This window comes from Haliotis rufescens, unplaced genomic scaffold (assembly GCF_023055435.1).
Source record: "Haliotis rufescens isolate VD_foot unplaced genomic scaffold, xgHalRufe1.0.p SCAF_4, whole genome shotgun sequence".
Classification (NCBI taxonomy): Eukaryota; Metazoa; Mollusca; class Gastropoda; order Lepetellida; family Haliotidae; genus Haliotis; species Haliotis rufescens.
Window position 1 is genome coordinate 62,459,513 of NW_025964112.1, and position 18,878 is coordinate 62,478,390.

The 18,878-nt window shown below is 43.3% G+C and overlaps 1 protein-coding gene across 2 annotated transcripts in view; it reads left to right on the top strand.

Moving 5' to 3' along the window:
- The first annotated feature begins 6,670 nt into the window (after window positions 1-6,670).
- LOC124116777 (bifunctional purine biosynthesis protein ATIC-like) overlaps window positions 6,671-18,878 on the top strand; it is a 37,245-nt gene continuing 25,037 nt past the window's right edge. The window contains exons 1-4 of one of the 2 annotated variants that reach the window (XM_046478280.2): window positions 6,671-6,803; window positions 13,582-13,708; window positions 14,270-14,346; window positions 14,985-15,051. In XM_046478280.2, coding sequence (XP_046334236.2) covers window positions 6,686-6,803; window positions 13,582-13,708; window positions 14,270-14,346; window positions 14,985-15,051 — 389 coding nt within the window. In that variant the 5' untranslated portion in view covers window positions 6,671-6,685. Of the gene's footprint in view, window positions 6,804-11,819; window positions 11,954-13,581; window positions 13,709-14,269; window positions 14,347-14,984; window positions 15,052-18,878 lie in introns of those variants that run through there. The other variant, XM_046478281.2, reaches the window with a different exon arrangement.

Sequence of the window (18,878 nt, forward strand, 5' to 3'; positions counted from 1 at the left end):
CAGGGGACACGACACATTTGCATTTTATGAATGAAAGTCCCCTTGTTTTGTATTAATGCATTAGGTAGGGTATTTAATGCCTCTTTAAACAGTTGTTGACAGACAGATGTATGATACCAACATATCTCATTTTAAAGTAACATTTCATAATTTTAATTTGTAAATATGTGTATACAAGTGCAATGCAAGAACGATATACACTATATAACAAACGATATGAGAAACAGGGGGTTTCAAGATAAATGTTCAGTTATACATTACCTATGAATCTAACAACAGAAGCATGAAATATATATGGTCTTCATTGTCGCAGGTAACGGTAGATTATTCAGAATGAAGTAAACGGGAATTTACGTATTTGTGCTTTGCCAAAGAAAATCAGTACTGGAATACAAAAATAGTATTTAACAAAGGTCAAGCCGGCCAGTCTTGTTTCCTGAACCCTTTAGATGTCTGGCACTGACACTATTATTGGCGAACGCGCCTCCTTATTGGTCCCTTGTAACTCTGATTAGTCAAGAACAAGCCGACAAGCGAGGCTATTGGTTGTCCACGAATGACATGAATTATTTATATGCTACAAACCGTATGCTTCAGTCGTTTCAAATTTGTACTCTACACACACATGAACACAATACTGATGAAATAAACTCCTACAAGTTACGTACATGTTATACAGTGTTATATAAGGGTCCAGCATTTTTAAAAGGGAGGGGTCCAAAATATCAAAATCCTCTCTCGGGGGTGGGGGATGGGGGTCTGTGGGGTGTCTACAACACGCTTCATTTGTTTGTTTTAAAAAAAAAAAAAGGTCCGGACCCCCCTGGACCCTGGACCCCCACTCTGGATCCTCCTATGTTGGCAATGGATGGTAATAACATAAGACAATATCACATTGATATTACCCAGGCGTCTCGGGCGCCACATTTCTGCACGGGTCACCAAACACCAGACAGGTGTATAAATAGGTCATATATGCACCTGTTCAGCTCTCTGTCATGCCGTGAATACATCCAAGATAAAGATAATATAGGTGACAAAGTTTGATAGATAGAGGAAATACACATCTAGATGATAACACTACTGGCTCATCCAGAACGCCTTTAGCCTTGTCCCAGACACGCTAGCTGTATCACATACCACGTGGTATGAAACACTGGCTGATATATGGCCAGTTCCCTCTAAGTGTGTATTACTTCATATCTCTGTGTTTATGATCACACAGTGTCATAGTCTGGGATAGTGTGTTCAAGGTTTCAATTGAAATTCAGGTAGATAATGATGCGAGTTTTATGCCTTGATGACAATCTGATCATAAAGGTGTTAAGGGCCACACAGACTTAGAGAGACTTAGTTCTAGACTTTGTTCAAGAGTTAACACCCAAGTAATTACCTGAAACTGTCTGCTGCAATATTTATTATGTGCTGTTTTCTTGTTCTCTTCTGTTTCAGTATAAGCTTCTCGCCCCGGGGCGTCCTAAATCAGAAACGACGCCCCAGAACGATTTACATTTTTTTTAAATAATCTAAAAAATTACAAAACACTAATCCACACGTATTTGACATGAATCAAATGAACGAGGTATTACATACATTAAAATGAATAATGTGACAAACGTGGCTGATCCAGTATGAAAGCATTTAACACCATTCGACACTCACCATTAACATATTTACAAAACTGAACCTAACCAAGACGCACCACATCATCCAACTCTCTATCACAGACTATAAATCATCCGGGGGAGCCTAATGTTCTGTTCTGGCACTAATCACATCGCAATATCAGAATTTAAAGGGTACACGGTGACACGTAAACTTGCTCTCCTACAAGGGGATTAACACGATGGTATCTGTGTGTGCATATAAGGCGTATAAACAGAAAGAAATATAGTTTAAAAGCTCTTCCAAGATTGTGTACCAAGAAGTCTTTAGATAAAGTTACATGTGCTGGTGCCCCAGTGATTAAAAGGCTTTGACGAGTACACCGAGTCTCTACGTCTCTGTAAGTCGTATATATGGTCACGGAGTAATACCGTGTCTTCACATTGTCAGGTTTGACGTGCCTCTGTTTGAATGTAATGTGTTGCACACAGGTTCATGATAAATAATGAAAGGTTAAACCACCCAGGAACTTCAGTCTCGAGCATTAAATCATTACTCTTATCTTTCTAAGCCGCCCGATCACTGTTGTAAGCCCACAACCTCGAAAACAGTTATAGGCCTGTAAAAATGACATGTTACACTTTAGAAAGATGTGTAAAGTGGTTCTTTTAAACAACACCAGACTTGTTAAAATGGTATGTGTCGCTCAATGGGGACGGTGTACCCTTCCGTTGTGTGGTTGAAATATTTCTAAAAGCGACGAAAAACCCATCTCACTTACTCACTCAATCTTTGTGGACGTAACTGCTGTGAAAATTAATTGCAAACATTTATTTTTATAATTAATAAATAATAAAGTAGAGCGTTGGTGGTTATGTCTAGACCCATGGGTGAAGTGAGTGAGTATAGTTTTACGCCGCTTTCAGCAATATTCCAGAAAATGGCACCAAAAAACAACGAACACAATAGTTCACACTTCTTGGTAAATTTGTTATAGCTCATTCTAGAATCTCGAAATTCATGATCAGATAATCACAACATAATATTTACTAATAAATATGTTATTTTTTTCTGATTTGAATGTATAATTTCACCCACGAACATAATAAACAAATGCAATGCGCCTAACCAAAACAGTGATGCCTGCTAAAATTACATTATCATAACCCCGGTCAATAGATCAGTGTGCGCGCGATTTCATTCTCAGCTCCCTCGGCAGTATACAACGCATATTTACAGCAAACGTTTATGATCATTTCATAACATCCGCTGATATGATTTTCTATTGATGAACGCAAGACTTGTGTCGATAGATTATAAGGTCTATTGCTATCAGATAATAGACCTACCCATCCCAAATGAGAGATACGTTATATCCATAAACTAGATGTGTATTCCACTGAACTTTGTCTATGAACATAATACTACTCTACACAATGTCTTATTATGTTGGTAGGAGACGCCACTTGAACATTGTCTTTTGATGAAAGCCCTGGCTGCTCTACCAATTGATCTCGCAACAGATTCAGTGTTAATTGAAAGCTGTTTATCGAGAGTGCTGTAAACGTGTATTGTACAAGTCACATGCTTCAGCCATTGAACATAGCGGTTGATTAACTCGCCCCCTGTACTGGGCACCGTGTGGGACGATCACAGTCTCCGTGGGGTAGGGGACATCTTTGAGGGGGTCAGGCAAATCCTTTGTCCTAGAAACTGTAGCACTGAGAGAAATGTAAGGTAGGAAAAAGTTGTTGTCCTTATGAGTGTCTCTAGGCCAGAAGAGCGTGGCAGTAACATTTGACGAGGGTCACACGAGGGGATATGGCCCATATACTCCACATACTGTGTCACGGGGGATGCGGGATACTAGCATGGCGACTTTGTCCACGTTTAAGGGCCAGTATACCTTCTTCACGTTAGGCTCACTGACCTGAAGAATGTGACCCACAATGCTGTATATAGATCACGTGGTCAATGGTAACGCGTGATATTGTTGGAGAATTGCCACTCACTCACTCACTCACTCACCCACCCACCCTCCCACCCCACAACCCACTCACTCACTCACTCACTCACTCACTCACTCACTCACTCGTGTTAGACAAGAACATGTAACATTTTAGTTTTCGAACCCGTAGTAGATATTCCGGGTAAGAACGGGGCGTTGGTGTAGCCTACGTAGTGGTTAAAGTGTTCGCTCATCACGCCGAAAGTCCAGGTTCCATTCCCTACATAGTTACAATGTGTGAAGCCCATTTCCGGTGTCCCCGGAATATTGCTGGAATATTGATAAAAGCGGCATAAAACTAAATTCACCCACTCACTTGTTCTTGGTTCAGTACATACATTTCCAACAGCCCATGCTTGTCGTGAGAGGCGACGAAATTAGTCGGTTGGTCAGACTCGGGGACTTTCATGTCCTCGCAACCCAAAATCGTGGATGGTCGCTCGCGATGTCAATAACTGGATTGCCTGGTCCAGACTCGATTATCTTACAGAACGCCGTCATATAGATGTAATATTGCTGAGTGCGACATTAAGCAAAAACCTAAAGAAAACCTCTGAAACAGATGTTAAGATTTGTTGTGTCATGTTTGGCCTCTCCGTTCCAAACCCTCATATAGTTAAACTGAAAATACACTGCCGGGAAAAATAAAGTATACCCCCATACTTGATGGTGGCTGAAAATGAAGCAAACAGATACAGTTATTCGGTGGTGATGTATCTGATATCTGTATCTGAGTGTTTCAGCGACTGTTTTCAGCCTCAAAGTAACGTTTTGATATCGTTTGTAATTGTTTTAGTCAAATCCAATTTTCAAGTGTATAGTTTCTTTTGCCCGGCAGTGTACATGTTTCTTTGTCCCAAATGCGTGGATCGATGCTCGTGATGTCAGTCACTAGATTGTCTGGTCCAGACTTGATTATTTACAGACCGCCGTCATATAGCTGTAATATTGTTGAGTGCCGCGTTAAACAACAAACAAACAAACAAACAAACAAACGAAACATGTTTCTTTGTTGCATATGGTAGAAGGAATCCCGATTTCCCCGTTGTAACATATGGCCCCCAAAGACACCTGTACAAGGATTAAGATTGGCATTGCCATTTTACATTTCACAGTCACGTCCAATCCAGGTCCGACAACACATATAAATTTCTATGATTATCTTCAGATTTATTTTCAGAACATAAGATCTGTGTACAAGCAGGGGTGGCCCAATCGCCTCCACTATTCGCTGTGCAGAGTTGCGTCCATTAGGCGCACCAGGAACCTGTGATCATGCTTAGAATCCCAACTTCGCCCTGATTATGATCCTTGGGTTGCTAGCACCATATCAGTGCGCATGGATTTCACAATGTTGTATACTAAGGCCTATATACCACTTCGGGCTTTCATCTCACATTAAGCCGACACGCCGTGAAATATCTGGAACACTCTTTAAAGTGACGCTATACCCAACTAAGTCACTCACAGGATATAGTAGATGCACGCAGACCAGAGATCAGTAGTTCATTGCAACAACCTGTGTTGCGTCCTTCTTAGATGTCACCTGATATTGGTCCACGTACACCTAAAGCTGTAGAGTTAACGATGGACCAGGCCTGTGCAAATTGGCAAGTCAAGCACGTGTGGGCGATGTTGATCTACTCATTTAAATATTAAGTTTCTTTGAGAGGCATTTAGAAGTTGGAGTACTAAGTAAGGATAAGAAATAAGGATGAACAACTTATACAATTAGGAGCTGTAGGTACGAGGGGTTTGTTGTCTCTGCATCGCATCAGGAACGTAACCTTGTTGGAAGAGTGGATGTACAGTAAACTACGGTTATTACGAACTCAAAGGGACTACTAATTTTAGTTCGTTATAACCGTAGTTCGTTATAAACATATATACAGCATAACTACAGCAAATAGTCGGGTCCAAAAAGTAAGTTCGTTATATGCGTCAGTTCGTTATAAGCGTGTTCGTTATAACCGTAGTTTACTGTACTTGTTCTCATGGTTGTTGAGTCGGTTGATGGTTGCGATTGCCACGTCTCGATGAAGACGACGAATAAATTCTTTGAGAGTGAGTGAGTATGGTTTTACGCCGCTTTTAGCAATATTCCAGCAATATCACGCCAGGGGACACCAGAAATGGGCTTCACACATTGTACCCATGTCGGGAATCGAACCCGGGTCTTCGGCGTGACGAGCGAACGCTTTAACAACTAGGCTACCCGACCGCCCCACTTCTTTGAGAGGCATTTAGAAGTTGGAGTAGTAAGTAAGGTTAAGATTTATGGATGATCAATTTCTTTATTACAATTAGGAGCTCCTAATTGTAATAAAGAAGTTGTTCATCCATATATCTTATCCTTACTAAATATTAAGTTGCAATAAGTCTAACTGTTAACGAATACCTTAATTACACAGATACTGTCTCAGATGCACACTGGGCATAATTACAACGTCGTGATAAAGATCAGGGTGTGGGGCACCTCTTTAAGATCTGTTTGACGAGTCTCGCTCTTTCACTGGATAAAGAAGCTTCATTTTAGGAACGATTCTTTCGAATTTTCTCTGTTAAAGGATATGAAAATGAAGTTGTATAGTGCTAGCCCACTGAGATACCATGCCGCAGTTTAACATAAATACCCCACACAGACACAGTATTCAGACTCCGAGTCCTTGATTAACCCCTTAATTCCGGGTGCCAGGCAGGGCAACAACAATTCCAATCGTATTGCTTCTTGTTATGACGCGGCCGAGGATCGAACCACCGACATTCCGCTCTCCATGCATACGCTCTACCAACTAGACCACGCAGGTGGTATTTCTGTCTAACATACCATAACACCTATTCGAAATTCGGCCACACTAAATATGAACTATTTTCGCCGAAACAAGGAGTTAATACGATTTCAGTGACAGTATGTAATGTCACTTCACCGGTATTGCCCGAAGTATTGTGTGGGTAGCGGAATAAGCCGAGGGCATCCGAGTGGATCCGAGTGGTGTCCTCGCCAGTGCGAGGCAATTTCATAGCTTAGAATTTATTTAAAAACATCGACAGTGCTTCATTGTATGAAATTTAATGAGGAAATTTCCCGGGGCACCGTGTCACAACTTTCTGTGCGGTGTCAAGTTACACGGAGACAAGATAGTGACCCACATTACACAACACAGCATTGACTCGTGGGGCCGCGGTTGGGGTCAGTATCAAAACCTTCATAGTTCTTTATTAAACAAGATGTGTAATAAGGGAGAGGTGTCCATTATCCGTGTTATGTAAATAATATCACAGTCCTACGTAAACCAACTATAGATTGTAACGTCAATATGTCTCAGAAAAGGAACACATTACGTCTTTACAATCTAACCAAAAGCGCATTTAGGGTAGGACTATAAAACGTATGGGATGACCCCGTTGTATTGTCATCTTTCACACGTTCTACTGGCCACGAAATTACCTTGAAAAAAAGACAGTGTTTATTTATTGTTATTACAACTCCCCATGACTGCTGGCCCCGTAATGCAAATGTACAATCCATTCATAAAAATTGCTGAAGGCGTCACGTGATAATGTCGACACCTTTCCCTTTTGAAAAGCGTTGACCCCAGAGATCCCCCGCCCGTATACTTATAAATATACATATGTTTTGCTGTGCTAGTTAAAATATGTATTACTCTCGGTGCGGGCTGAATGAAGCTGTGCACTGGGGGTCGTTGGTTAGACTTTCTCACGACTTCAGCCTCGGGGGAGGCAATCACGCACAACGGTAACACACATTTAATAAGTCTGACAGAACGGTGCCTACAGTCATCATGTCATTAAATCGTTTGATAGTTTCTATACGAGCTACTTAGTCGGATTGATTGCAAAGTGTGGACAGACCTTGTATGACAGTGTAACGTTGAAGAAGTGGAAAAATAAAAAGTGGAACGGCAGCACTGCCATACGTACGCTATTAACAGAACTTTATTAATAAAAAATGGTGTCGTTATTTTATTACTTGTAGACCGGATATATGTAATTGTGTTTGAGGGCAGAACACCAGACAATACCCTACACGTGGTATGTAGACACTGAACATGTCCAGGGCCCACTTGCACAAAGCGATCTTAGCGCTAAGACTATTTAAGCCAATGTTAAAGTATGGGCGTTACGATCATCTTAGCGCTAAGATCGCTTTGTGCAAGTGGGCCCAGACCTTGAATTGATCTACATTCCCTTACAATTATGACAGACCAGTAACTCAAATGTCGCCATGAATAACACGGGTTTGGTATTCGTTCTCCAACCACGAAAAACTTGATTACATGCTCACACAATTAGCAAATGAGTACGGGAGTAGAAAGGAAAGTGTGAAAGGACATTTTCTAAATCTTCATAATTATTTGATGTGCACATGAGCATAATATGGAAGTTCTAGTACAGAAAAACAGACCCGTGAAGATCCGGTGTAGAATAGGTCTTCAGCAACCCATGCTTGCCATAAAAGGCGATTATGCTTGTTGAAAGAGGCGACTGACGGGATCGGGTTGATGCATGTCATCGTCTCCCAATTGCGTGGATCGGTGCTCATAATGTCAATCACTGGATTATCTGGTCCAGACTCGATTATTTACAGACCACCGTCATATAGCTGGAATATTGCTGAGTGCGGCGTTAAACAAAAAAACAGAAAAACTGGACAAAATGCTACTGGATGGTAATGCTTTCATTGACGATGAACTTCATTTACTTGCAGTTCTATTTGAATTAAATTGATATTAACTGGTAAATATTTAAGTATCAGCTGTAGTGCGAATGATTATTGTTTATTTCCCCGGGGAGTGAAGCTGTGTTGGCGGCGAGTGAGCCTTGTGAAGCGCCGTAAAATCTCATCCTTCAACACGGTATTCTCACTATCGCGCGTAGACGCCCGGCAGTACCTGCTAATTTTATATTCGGTTTTATCTTTCATACTCATTACCAACAGATATCAACTTTGATAAGAGGTTATCTTTCCTCGACAAACAGCCATTATGTTAGCGTAAAAAGTAGCTATGCATCGTATATACGATATGAATGCCCAAGGCGCTATAGCTGAACAGCTTCACGGCGTTGGACGATATTCACTACTGTTACCTCTGTATATACAGTAGGTTTATCGTGTTTGCATAAACATTTGCGAATGATTAAAGTTGTGTGTTTGTTTAAGTGTCATTATTGATAAAAATTTAAAATGAGCTATTTCAGTTATTAATATTCATTTTAAATATTCAGTTTCAAATCAAAAATAGAGGTTTCGAATCTACAGTGAAGCTATCTCAAATTTATTTATCTCCTAATTGGGCCAACTCGATCACATTAATCAATCACATAAGTAGTATTTGCCCATGTCGATGGGCCTATTAGTAGCAAACATAGCTCTGATTAAGAAAAGAGTAACATAAACATATCACAAATGTCCCCGTTAAATAACGGCTTAACTATTAGTCTTAACTGATAGTAAATATATCATTTTAATTCCACATCATTTCTTCAATGTCGCCGTGGCAGAGGACTACATTCGTTCGCCTTCGGTGCGGACTTTGCGGGTTCGAATCCGCTGACGAAACACGCTTGGAAATTGTTCCATCATCAAGTAAACTTAAAGGGGGAAAAGAAGTCTCGCCTTTGCCAAGTGGTGTTTAACTAACTATCAGTTAATGCACAATCAAAGACAAGGTGCCATGGTTTAAAGTACAGATAAAGTGGCTGTTTCCTTTGCTTCTCGTGTGGTACACTATCTCGGCGAGAAACGGGGAGAGTTGGACAATGATATCATTGTAGTCGGCGTGATAGCCATCAGTTGCATGCGGTTTTGTCAGTCGCGTGTTTTGAATTATTCATTTGTGCACCGAAACCAGTGTCAAAACATTAACACCTGCTCAGCGGGATTGAAACAAGATCACACCCACAGCAAGGAGTCTTCCTGTTATATAGAGACATAGTATGCACGCGTCAAAATAAGAAATTAACAGTGACATATTAATACCATTAGAATATTTATGCGTATAATTTGAAACTGTAGATAAAATATTCTACCATGACCCAGAAAACAACATACATCGGTTAAGAAAAATAACAGGATGTGGTTTATCGCCTTGGCGGATGTCGGGAGTTTTAGTCTTTTAGGAGTTCGGTAGTCCAACGATCCAAATATGCATAAGAAGAACTGGATGAAAGATAAAACACTACAATATAATATGTATGGTATTGAATATTAAATGAACACTGAATGTTGTTTTACTTCCAAACAGCATCGAGTTCTTACATAATCTATGTTTACATCAATCGGAATGGTTGTACAGTGTCTGCAGGACGACATATGTATCATGGTTTGTTTATTTATTTATTTGTTGTTTAACGCCACACTCAGCAATATTCCAGATATATGACGGCGGTCTGTAAATAATCGGGTCTGGACCAGACAATCCAGTGATTGACATCATGATCTACGCAATTGGGATACGCTGACATGCATCAACCAAGTCAGCGAGCCTGTGGATTTTTTATAGAAAACATTTTTCCTTGTCAAATATAATTAACTACGGCCTTGATGTGGAATGCCACTTGTTAATAACGTCCTGTGTTCATCATGGATTTGAACTGAACATAGTCATTACATTGGAAAGATAATTCCAAAAATGCCAGTTGGGATAGAGATTATCTGTTAGTCTTTGCTGAAATTCATTTAGGAATAATGTTATACTGCCGTTTTCCTGTTGTATCCAGACCGTCCAAAACCTCAGCTGAACGAAATGTTTTTTATTGATGTAGCCCCTTGCTATCTGAAACAATGTTGATTACGAGATACATGAAAATATCATGTCAAAGAGTTCATCTTGAAATTTGAATTTGACCATGGGATGTCCAAATGTCCAAATGTCACTTACGGGTCGCACCCGTGAAAATCCGGGATAGAATAGTTCTTCAGCAACCCATGGGATCGGGTGGTCAGGCTTCCTGACTTGGTTGATGCATGTCATCGTATCCCAGTTGCGTAGATCGATGCTCATGATGTCAATCACTGTATTGTCTGGTCCAGGCTCGATTATTTACAGATCGACGTCATATAGCTGGAATATTACTGCGTGCGGCGTTAAACAACAAACAAACAAACAAACAAACACACACGGGTTGACAACCTTGACCAATGTGGACAGAGTTCAAACCCTTGGGTTACACGTGTGTCACTCCGTCCAAACTCGTGTTTATGTTTTGATGATACCACTATGAAATGATCTTTAATATCCTGTATAGATAAAGTACGTGATTTATTACTTCGACTGACTTTGAACATTTTGTCGCCACAAGCTCCCAATTCTCCAGCGGCTCTTGTGGTATCATGTGTCAATTACCGCGAGATTTGATTGATCGGAGAATTGCGTCAGTCCTCCTACGCAAGAACTGACATGTTTATTTTGATGAGTGGGTCAAAATAACAAGGACGTCGAAGGTGTTGACGAGAGAACCCATGGGTAATGGCTTAGTGGCCTTATGTAAACACGTGTTTTTCCGATATGATATGCGACTCTTACAATAACAACAACACACACAGCCACGCATGAACACAACATGGAGCAACGTTGATAAACATTTTCTTGACTAAAAAACTACAGCATCACTAAATACATGATTTTAAGAGTAGCAATATAAACTACGACTTTGCCTACGTTAGCCTCGTTCTTGTTTAGATATGAATATTCATGAGGCCTCATTAAGAATGGTCTTATTGTTTCTGTTGGACAATGTGTTAATTGGTACCAATACAACGGTATCAAGTGACTTTAATACATGCGATCCTATTGATTTCCCGGAAACTTACACACACAAAATAACACACTAACTAAAATCAATTGCTCGTACAAGTAATGTATTTCAATCAGTAAATCTTGTATATTACATTTCACCCAGCTCTGATTAATAAACCTTATCAGGGGCGTTGGGGTAGCCTCGCGGTTCGTCATGTCGAAGGCCCGAGTTCGATTTCCCCACATGGGTACAATGTGTGAAGCCCATTTCTGGTGTCTCCTGTCGTGATATTGCTTGAATATCGCAAAAAGCGACGAAACCTATACTCACTCACTGATAAACAAAACGCACCGTGTTAATACGATGGTAAAAGGGGAATAACTCTATTATAGTGCATGCCCATGATGGTTGAACGCAGAGAATGGTTTTGATTGGTGGATATTGAACAAAGGCGGGTAACTCTAAATCACTGAAAGTTGGTAGCACGTGGTCACACGTGTTGGCTGTGTGATCGCAGTGTGTGGCAGGGGGTAATCGACGAGCTTTTTCACATTCCTCTCACTATGGCTGCTAACCTTGGTAATGTATTCGTCATAAGAAAGAGAATATTATCAAATTTTATAAGCAGCAATGCTTGTCATTTGGAATTGAACACTGCGTTTATTTTCGTTAAAGCTCATATATAGGCTATATAGCAACGTAAATACTTACACCTTAACTATGCCGTATCTCTTTAATTTAACAAAATAAAATAAAATCATTTACTTTTCTTGTTCTATAATCAACCCTGGAGGCAGTACACATGCATAAGCTAACGTTTTCTATTTTTTAATCCCACATCAATGCCCTTATGTATTGTCTCTCGTTTTATTTTGAGATTTATGTAATGTATTGATGTCACAGTTAATATTTGTTGTAAATCAAATTCTTGAAATCAACATATGCGTTATTGGGTGGATGGTCAGACTGCAGTAGGTAGTTCAGTAGTTGGTCACGCTAGGCCATCATGACCGAACCTACCCGCATAGATCCGGGGCAGAAAAGGTCTTCAGCAACCCATGCTTGTAAGAGGCGACTAACCGGGTCAGGTGATCAGCCTTGCTGACTTGGTTCACGAATGTCATTATGTCCCAATTTCATGGATCGATGCTCCTGATATCAAATCACAGGATTGTTTGATCAAGGCTTGATTATTTACAGATCGCCCTCATATAACTGGATTAATGCTGAGTGCATCGTTAAACAAGAAACAATCGAACAAACCGAAATAAGAGGATTGCTGATTGAATAACTTTCATTGTTTTAGTAAATTGTTTTGGTCCAGACTTTATTTTTAACACATTGTGTAACAGATTACCTTGCTAATTGATGTGCGTTAAATCATTTACTCACTCACTACTCATAGATAGTTCATATCCCGGGTCACCCCGATTATATTTCTAGGTATGTCGGCATGGGAACTGGACAAACCGTCCCCATCTGTACCCAAACTTTTGTTGGATAACCTGTACTCTTTCGCACCTAATCAAGTGGATGACTCATACCTAAAGAAGGGAATCTGTACCCAATGAAAATATATATGATCTGAAACAATAAACATGTTTTCAATTAAAACTTTCTTTGTTTTGGGTTTCATATAACTACACATGAGTAGTCTAATCACCGACTGTGTAAACTTCTTGTTACACTGGCTGACTTACAAGAACTTATTATCTTAAATACTAAAACAACAACATGCCACCAGTGCCAATTCAGTCAACTCAATCCTCATGTTACTGTGTATTAGCCATTTTCGTTGAGTATGAATTTCCGTGGGTGCTGATCGTCTAGTATACGTCATCACCATATCCATGGTCATGGGTTTTACCAAAGTAGTAAATGTCCGAGACCTGCATCTCTTCTGGTTCCGCCCACATTTAGCTGAACGCCGTGTTATAACTGGAATACTGTTAAAAGCGGTGTAAAATCAAACTCACTCACTGATTATATGTCATACAGAATAAATAAATTATAAACCAGGATCTCATTAAGTAAGATAAGTTGGGACTGTTTAGTGTTCTCATGCTCTGCTGTATGGATCAGATGGGAATAGGGTGATAAAATCTGTTCATCACAACACTAGATTTTAGTGGAAAGCTTCCTTTGTGAAGAGAAACTCATGATGTTTTACTTGCTCCTCTTCTAATGGAGTTGTTTTACACAAGCAGCCCTGCTGAGCGTCTCTGACAAGACTGGACTGGTGGACTTTGCTAAGAAGTTGTCTGCCCTTGGTCTGGAGCTGGTAGCATCCGGCGGAACAGCCAAGGCAATCCGGGATTCTGGCCTTAGCGTCAGGTAGGATTCATTCAAAATGTCTGTTCCTCTTACTACAGCTCTCCTGTACATGGTACTCATGTTCCAACCACTGATGATACCAAAATGTGTTGTAATGTTCGAGTTGTTTCATACTTTTTATTTTTTGAAAACTGTCAACAGCTTTAGAAATTGGCACTAGTCCTAGAGTCCTTGTCAAATTGCCTGATATTTAAGGTATCATAAGGACTAGTAGAAATGTGCCATTTTTAAGGGTTTTGTTATGTGTTATCATTATTTACAGACTGCCATCATATAGCTGGAATATTCCTGAGTGTGGCATTCAACAACAAACAACAAAAAACAACTGTACCCAGCCACATACAACAAATAAGGGGTGTCCAATGTCACAGGGTGGCTGCAATATATTAACCAAATATCCAAAAGAATTTCTAGTATATAATATATAAGATGATGCCTTATGTCCCTTAATAAGTTAATATGTAACTGTTGGTTAAATAAGATCTATAGTATGCCTTTCAAAGTTTGCAACAGTCATTACGCTGCTTCAGTGACTTAAGTCGTGATATAATCTTGTTGTAGGGATGTGTCTGAGGTGACCGGCGCCCCGGAGATGCTGGGTGGCCGGGTGAAGACACTCCACCCAGCTGTACATGGAGGTAGGTACAAGAGACCACAAGATCCGGGCTAGAATAGAATGCTTGCTGTACGAGGCGACTATGCTTGTCCTAAAAGGCGACTGACGGTATCAGGTGGTCAGGGTTGCTGACTTGATTAATGCCCGTCATCGTGTCCCAATTGCGTAGATAGATGCTCATGATATCAATCACGAGATTGTCTGGTCCGTCATATAGCAGGAATATTGCAGAGTGAGGCGTTAAACAACAAACAAACAAGTAAAGGGACAATATCATGAATATGTCCCCAGTGATTTGTGCTAGTTTCCCCCTGCGATTGTGGAGCACCTCATGTTAGCTTGACCTGGGGATTGTGGAGCACCCCATGTTTGTTTCACCTGGGGATTGTGGAGCACCCCATGTTTGTTTCACCTGGGGATTGTGGAGCACCCCATGTTTGTTTCACCTGGGGATTGTGGAGCACCTAACCATTGTGCCTTGGTACCTGATGTTTGTCGTGAATGCTATTTCCAGGCTGCCAAGATATTGCAGATCTGTTCAGGCTCAAGCTCCACAAAGCAATGTTACAACTTACATCATGACATCCTTGCTTCTACTTATTTGAAATTGACTATTTATTTCTTCTTTTCGAATGTGAGTATTGTTGTTTGATGTTGTAGGAATCCTGGCCCGGTGTACTGAGTCTGATCAGGCTGACCTTGACAAGCAGGGCTTCAAAATGATCAGGTACCTACTACCTAGGCCAACTGTGTGCACCATCAGACGCCCACCGTCCATCCCTATCCACCCCCTATCCACCATCAGGCACCCCCGTCCACCCGCTGTCCACCATCAGGCACCCCCGTCCACCCGCTGTCCACCATCAGGCACCCCCTATCCACCATCAGGCACCCCCGTCCACCCGCTGTCCACCATCAGGCACCCCCTATCCACCATCAGGCACCCCCGTCCACCCGCTGTCCACCATCAGGCACCCCCTATCCACCATCAGGCACCCCCGTCCACCTGCTGTCCACCATCAGGCACCCCTGTCCACCCGCTGTCCACCATCAGGCACCCCTGTCCACCCGCTGTCCACCATCAGGCACCCCTGTCCACCATCCGGCACCCGCTGTCCACCATCAGGCACCCCCGTCCACCTGCTGTCCACCATCAGGCACCCCTGTCCACCCGCTGTCCACCATCAGGCACCCCTGTCCACCATCCGGCACCCCCGTCCACCATCAGGCACCCCCGTCCACCCGCTGTCCACCATCAGGCACCCCTGTCCACCCGCTGTCCACCATCAGGCACCCCCGTCCACCATCAGGCACCCCTGTCCACCCGCTGTCCACCATCAGGCACCCCCGTCCACCATCAGGCACCCCCGTCCACCATCAGGCACCCCTGTCCACCCGCTGTCCACCATCAGGCACCCCCGTCCACCATCAGGCACCCCCGTCCACCATCAGGCACCCCTGTCCACCCGCTGTCCACCATCAGGCACCCCCGTCCACCCGCTGTCCACCATCAGGCACCCCCGTCCACCATCAGGCACCCCCGTCCACCCGCTGTCCACCATCAGGCACCCCCGTCCACCATCAGGCACCCCCGTCCACCATCAGGCACCCCCGTCCACCCGCTGTCTACCATCAGGCACCCCCGTCCACCATCAGGCACCCCCGTCCACCCCCGTCCACCATCAGGCACCCCCGTCCACCCGCTGTCCACCATCAGGCACCCCCGTCCACCCGCTGTCCACCATCAGGCACCCCCGTCCACCATCAGGCACCCCCGTCCACCCGCTGTCCACCATCAGGCACCCCCGTCCACCATCAGGCACCCCCGTCCACCCGCTGTCCACCATCAGGCACCCCTGTCCACCTGCTGTCCACCATCCGGCACCCGCTGTCCACCATCAGGCACCCCCTTCCACCCGCTGTCCACCATCAGGCACCCCCGTCCACCCGCTGTCCACCATCATGCACCCCCGTCCACCATCAGGCACCCCCGTCCACTTGCTGTCCACCATCAGACGCCCACCGTCCACCCCCTATCCACCATTAGGCACCCCCGTCCACCCGCTGTCCACCATCAGGCACCCCCGTGCGTGCTTGCTGTAAGAGGCGACTAACGGGAACAGGTGGTCTGACTCAGTGACTTGGTTGATGCATGTCATCGTATACCAATTGAGTGGGTTGATGCTCATGATGTCAAAATTTGGATTATTTACAGACCACCATCATATACCGGTAGCTGGAATATTGCTGAGTGAGGCATTAAACAACAACAAAAAAAACCAAACAAACAAATAGTTTGGAATCCTATGTCAATCTTTGCTCCTTCATCATCATCCCCCCGCCTCCAATCTTATATTGTAACCTCCCCCCTCCCCTCCTTCCTATCTTGTCAACCCCTCTATTCACTCACCATTCCCTCTGTCCTTTCTTCTTTCTTGTCACCTTCCCCTTGCTCTTCCCTCCATCCCATCTTGCCACCGCCTCACATCACCGTATCACCCCTTGCTCTTCCCTCCATCCCATCTTGTCACAACCTCACATCACCGTATCACCCCTTGCTCTTCTCTCCATCCCATCTTGCCACCATCTCACATCACCGTATCACCCCTTGCTCTTCCCTCCATCCCATCTTGCCACCATCTCACATCACCGTATCACCCCTTGCTCTTCTCTCCATCCCATCTTGCCACCGCCTCACATCACCGTATCACCCCTTGCTCTTCCCTCCATCCCATCTTGCCACCGCCTCACATCACCGTATCACCCTTGCTCTTCTCTCCATCCCATCTTGTCACCGCCTCACATCACCGTATCACCCCTTGCTCTTCCTTCCATCCCATCTTGTCACCGCCTCACATCACCGTATCACCCCTTGCTCTTCCCTCCATCCCATCTTGCCACCGCCTCACATCACAGTATCACCCCTTGCTCTTCCCTCCATCCCATCTTGCCACCGCCTCACATCACCGTATCACCCCTTGCTCTTCCCTCCATCCCATCTTGCCACCGCCTCACATCACCGTATCACCCCTTGCTCTTCCCTCCATCCCATCTTGTCACAACCTCACATCACCGTATCACCCCTTGCTCTTCCCTCCATCCCATCTTGTCACCGCCTCACATCACCGTATCACCCCTTGCTCTTCCCTCCATCCCATCTTGTCACCGCCTCACATCACCTTATCACCCCTTGCTCTTCTCTCCATCCCTTCTGTCACCGCCTCACATCACCGTATCACCCCTTGCTCTTCCCTCCATCCCATCTTGCCACCACCTCACATCACCGTATCACTCCTTGCTCTTCCCTCCATCCCATCTTGTCACCACCTCACATCACTGTATCACCCCTTGCTCTTCCCTCCATCCCATCTTGCCACCACCTCACATCACCGTATCACCCCTTGCTCTTCTCTCCATCCCATCTTGTCACCGCCTCACATCACCGTATCACCCCCTGCTCTTGCTTTGTATTTTATTTGGGTATAGATCTTTTCTGAGCAATGATGAGTTTCTGTCTCGTTCGTATGAACTGCCCTTGATGGTTTGTTCTGATTTGAGTACAACATCCTGAGCCCAGTGTTGATGAGATTGTTTCATCAATATCAAGTTCCCTTTAGACTTGTTGCCAATGTCCACTGAATTTTACAGATATATTGTGACAAGCAATACCTCTAGTGTTTTTAGTTTGGATCGAAGAGTTGGTACCTGATGTTGCAGACATTGAGCTTGATGCACAAGCAGGATCAACCAAGCCTTCTATGACCTAATTTAAACATGACATGATCCTGAATATCTAACACTACATTTCCATTGTTTCCAAAGTACTTGTAGTTGTACGCTCAACATCTGTGTGTGGTAGTTGTCTTTCTTCAAAAGGGAAACAACCTGTGAACTTCTGGGTTAGAATTGGTTCAATGACTATGCTTGTCGTATGAGGCGACTAACAGGATCGGGTGGTCATAATTGCGGACGTGGTTGATGCATGTTATCATATCCCAAATATGATGCTCATGATGTCAGTCACTGGATGGCAGTAAATGGGTACCTGGTAGGATGAGATGGCGATGTGGTTGTTAACATTCTAGTGCCTAACAGGCAGCATAGGCTGTATACTCCCCATGGAGCTGAGAATGATTTTTGAGTGCACATTGATCCAGTGACCAGGGTAATAATAGTGCTTTGAGCATGCCCCTCTGTTGTGTGGAAATATGCACAATATAAATGGCCTATTAATATTGTCTGGTCTTCTCATTTATTTAGAGACCACTGTCATATAGCTGGATAAATCTGAGCTTAAACAACAAACTAACAATGGGAGAGTGTGACAGTGTGTTGACCTTGTGGTTAAAGTGTCCGACAGGTTAAACGCAGGTGTGGTGGCAACTCATGGTAGTTAGTGCTTTGATGGTAATAATACAGAACTAAGACTCACATTTCAATAACAGGAATAATCAACATGCACACAACAAATGCCAGTGTGGTTGGCAGGCTTGTATTTTGCTGTCATGTTTTGTGGTTGTCTGGTAGAGTCACTTCTTGCACCTATACATGCAT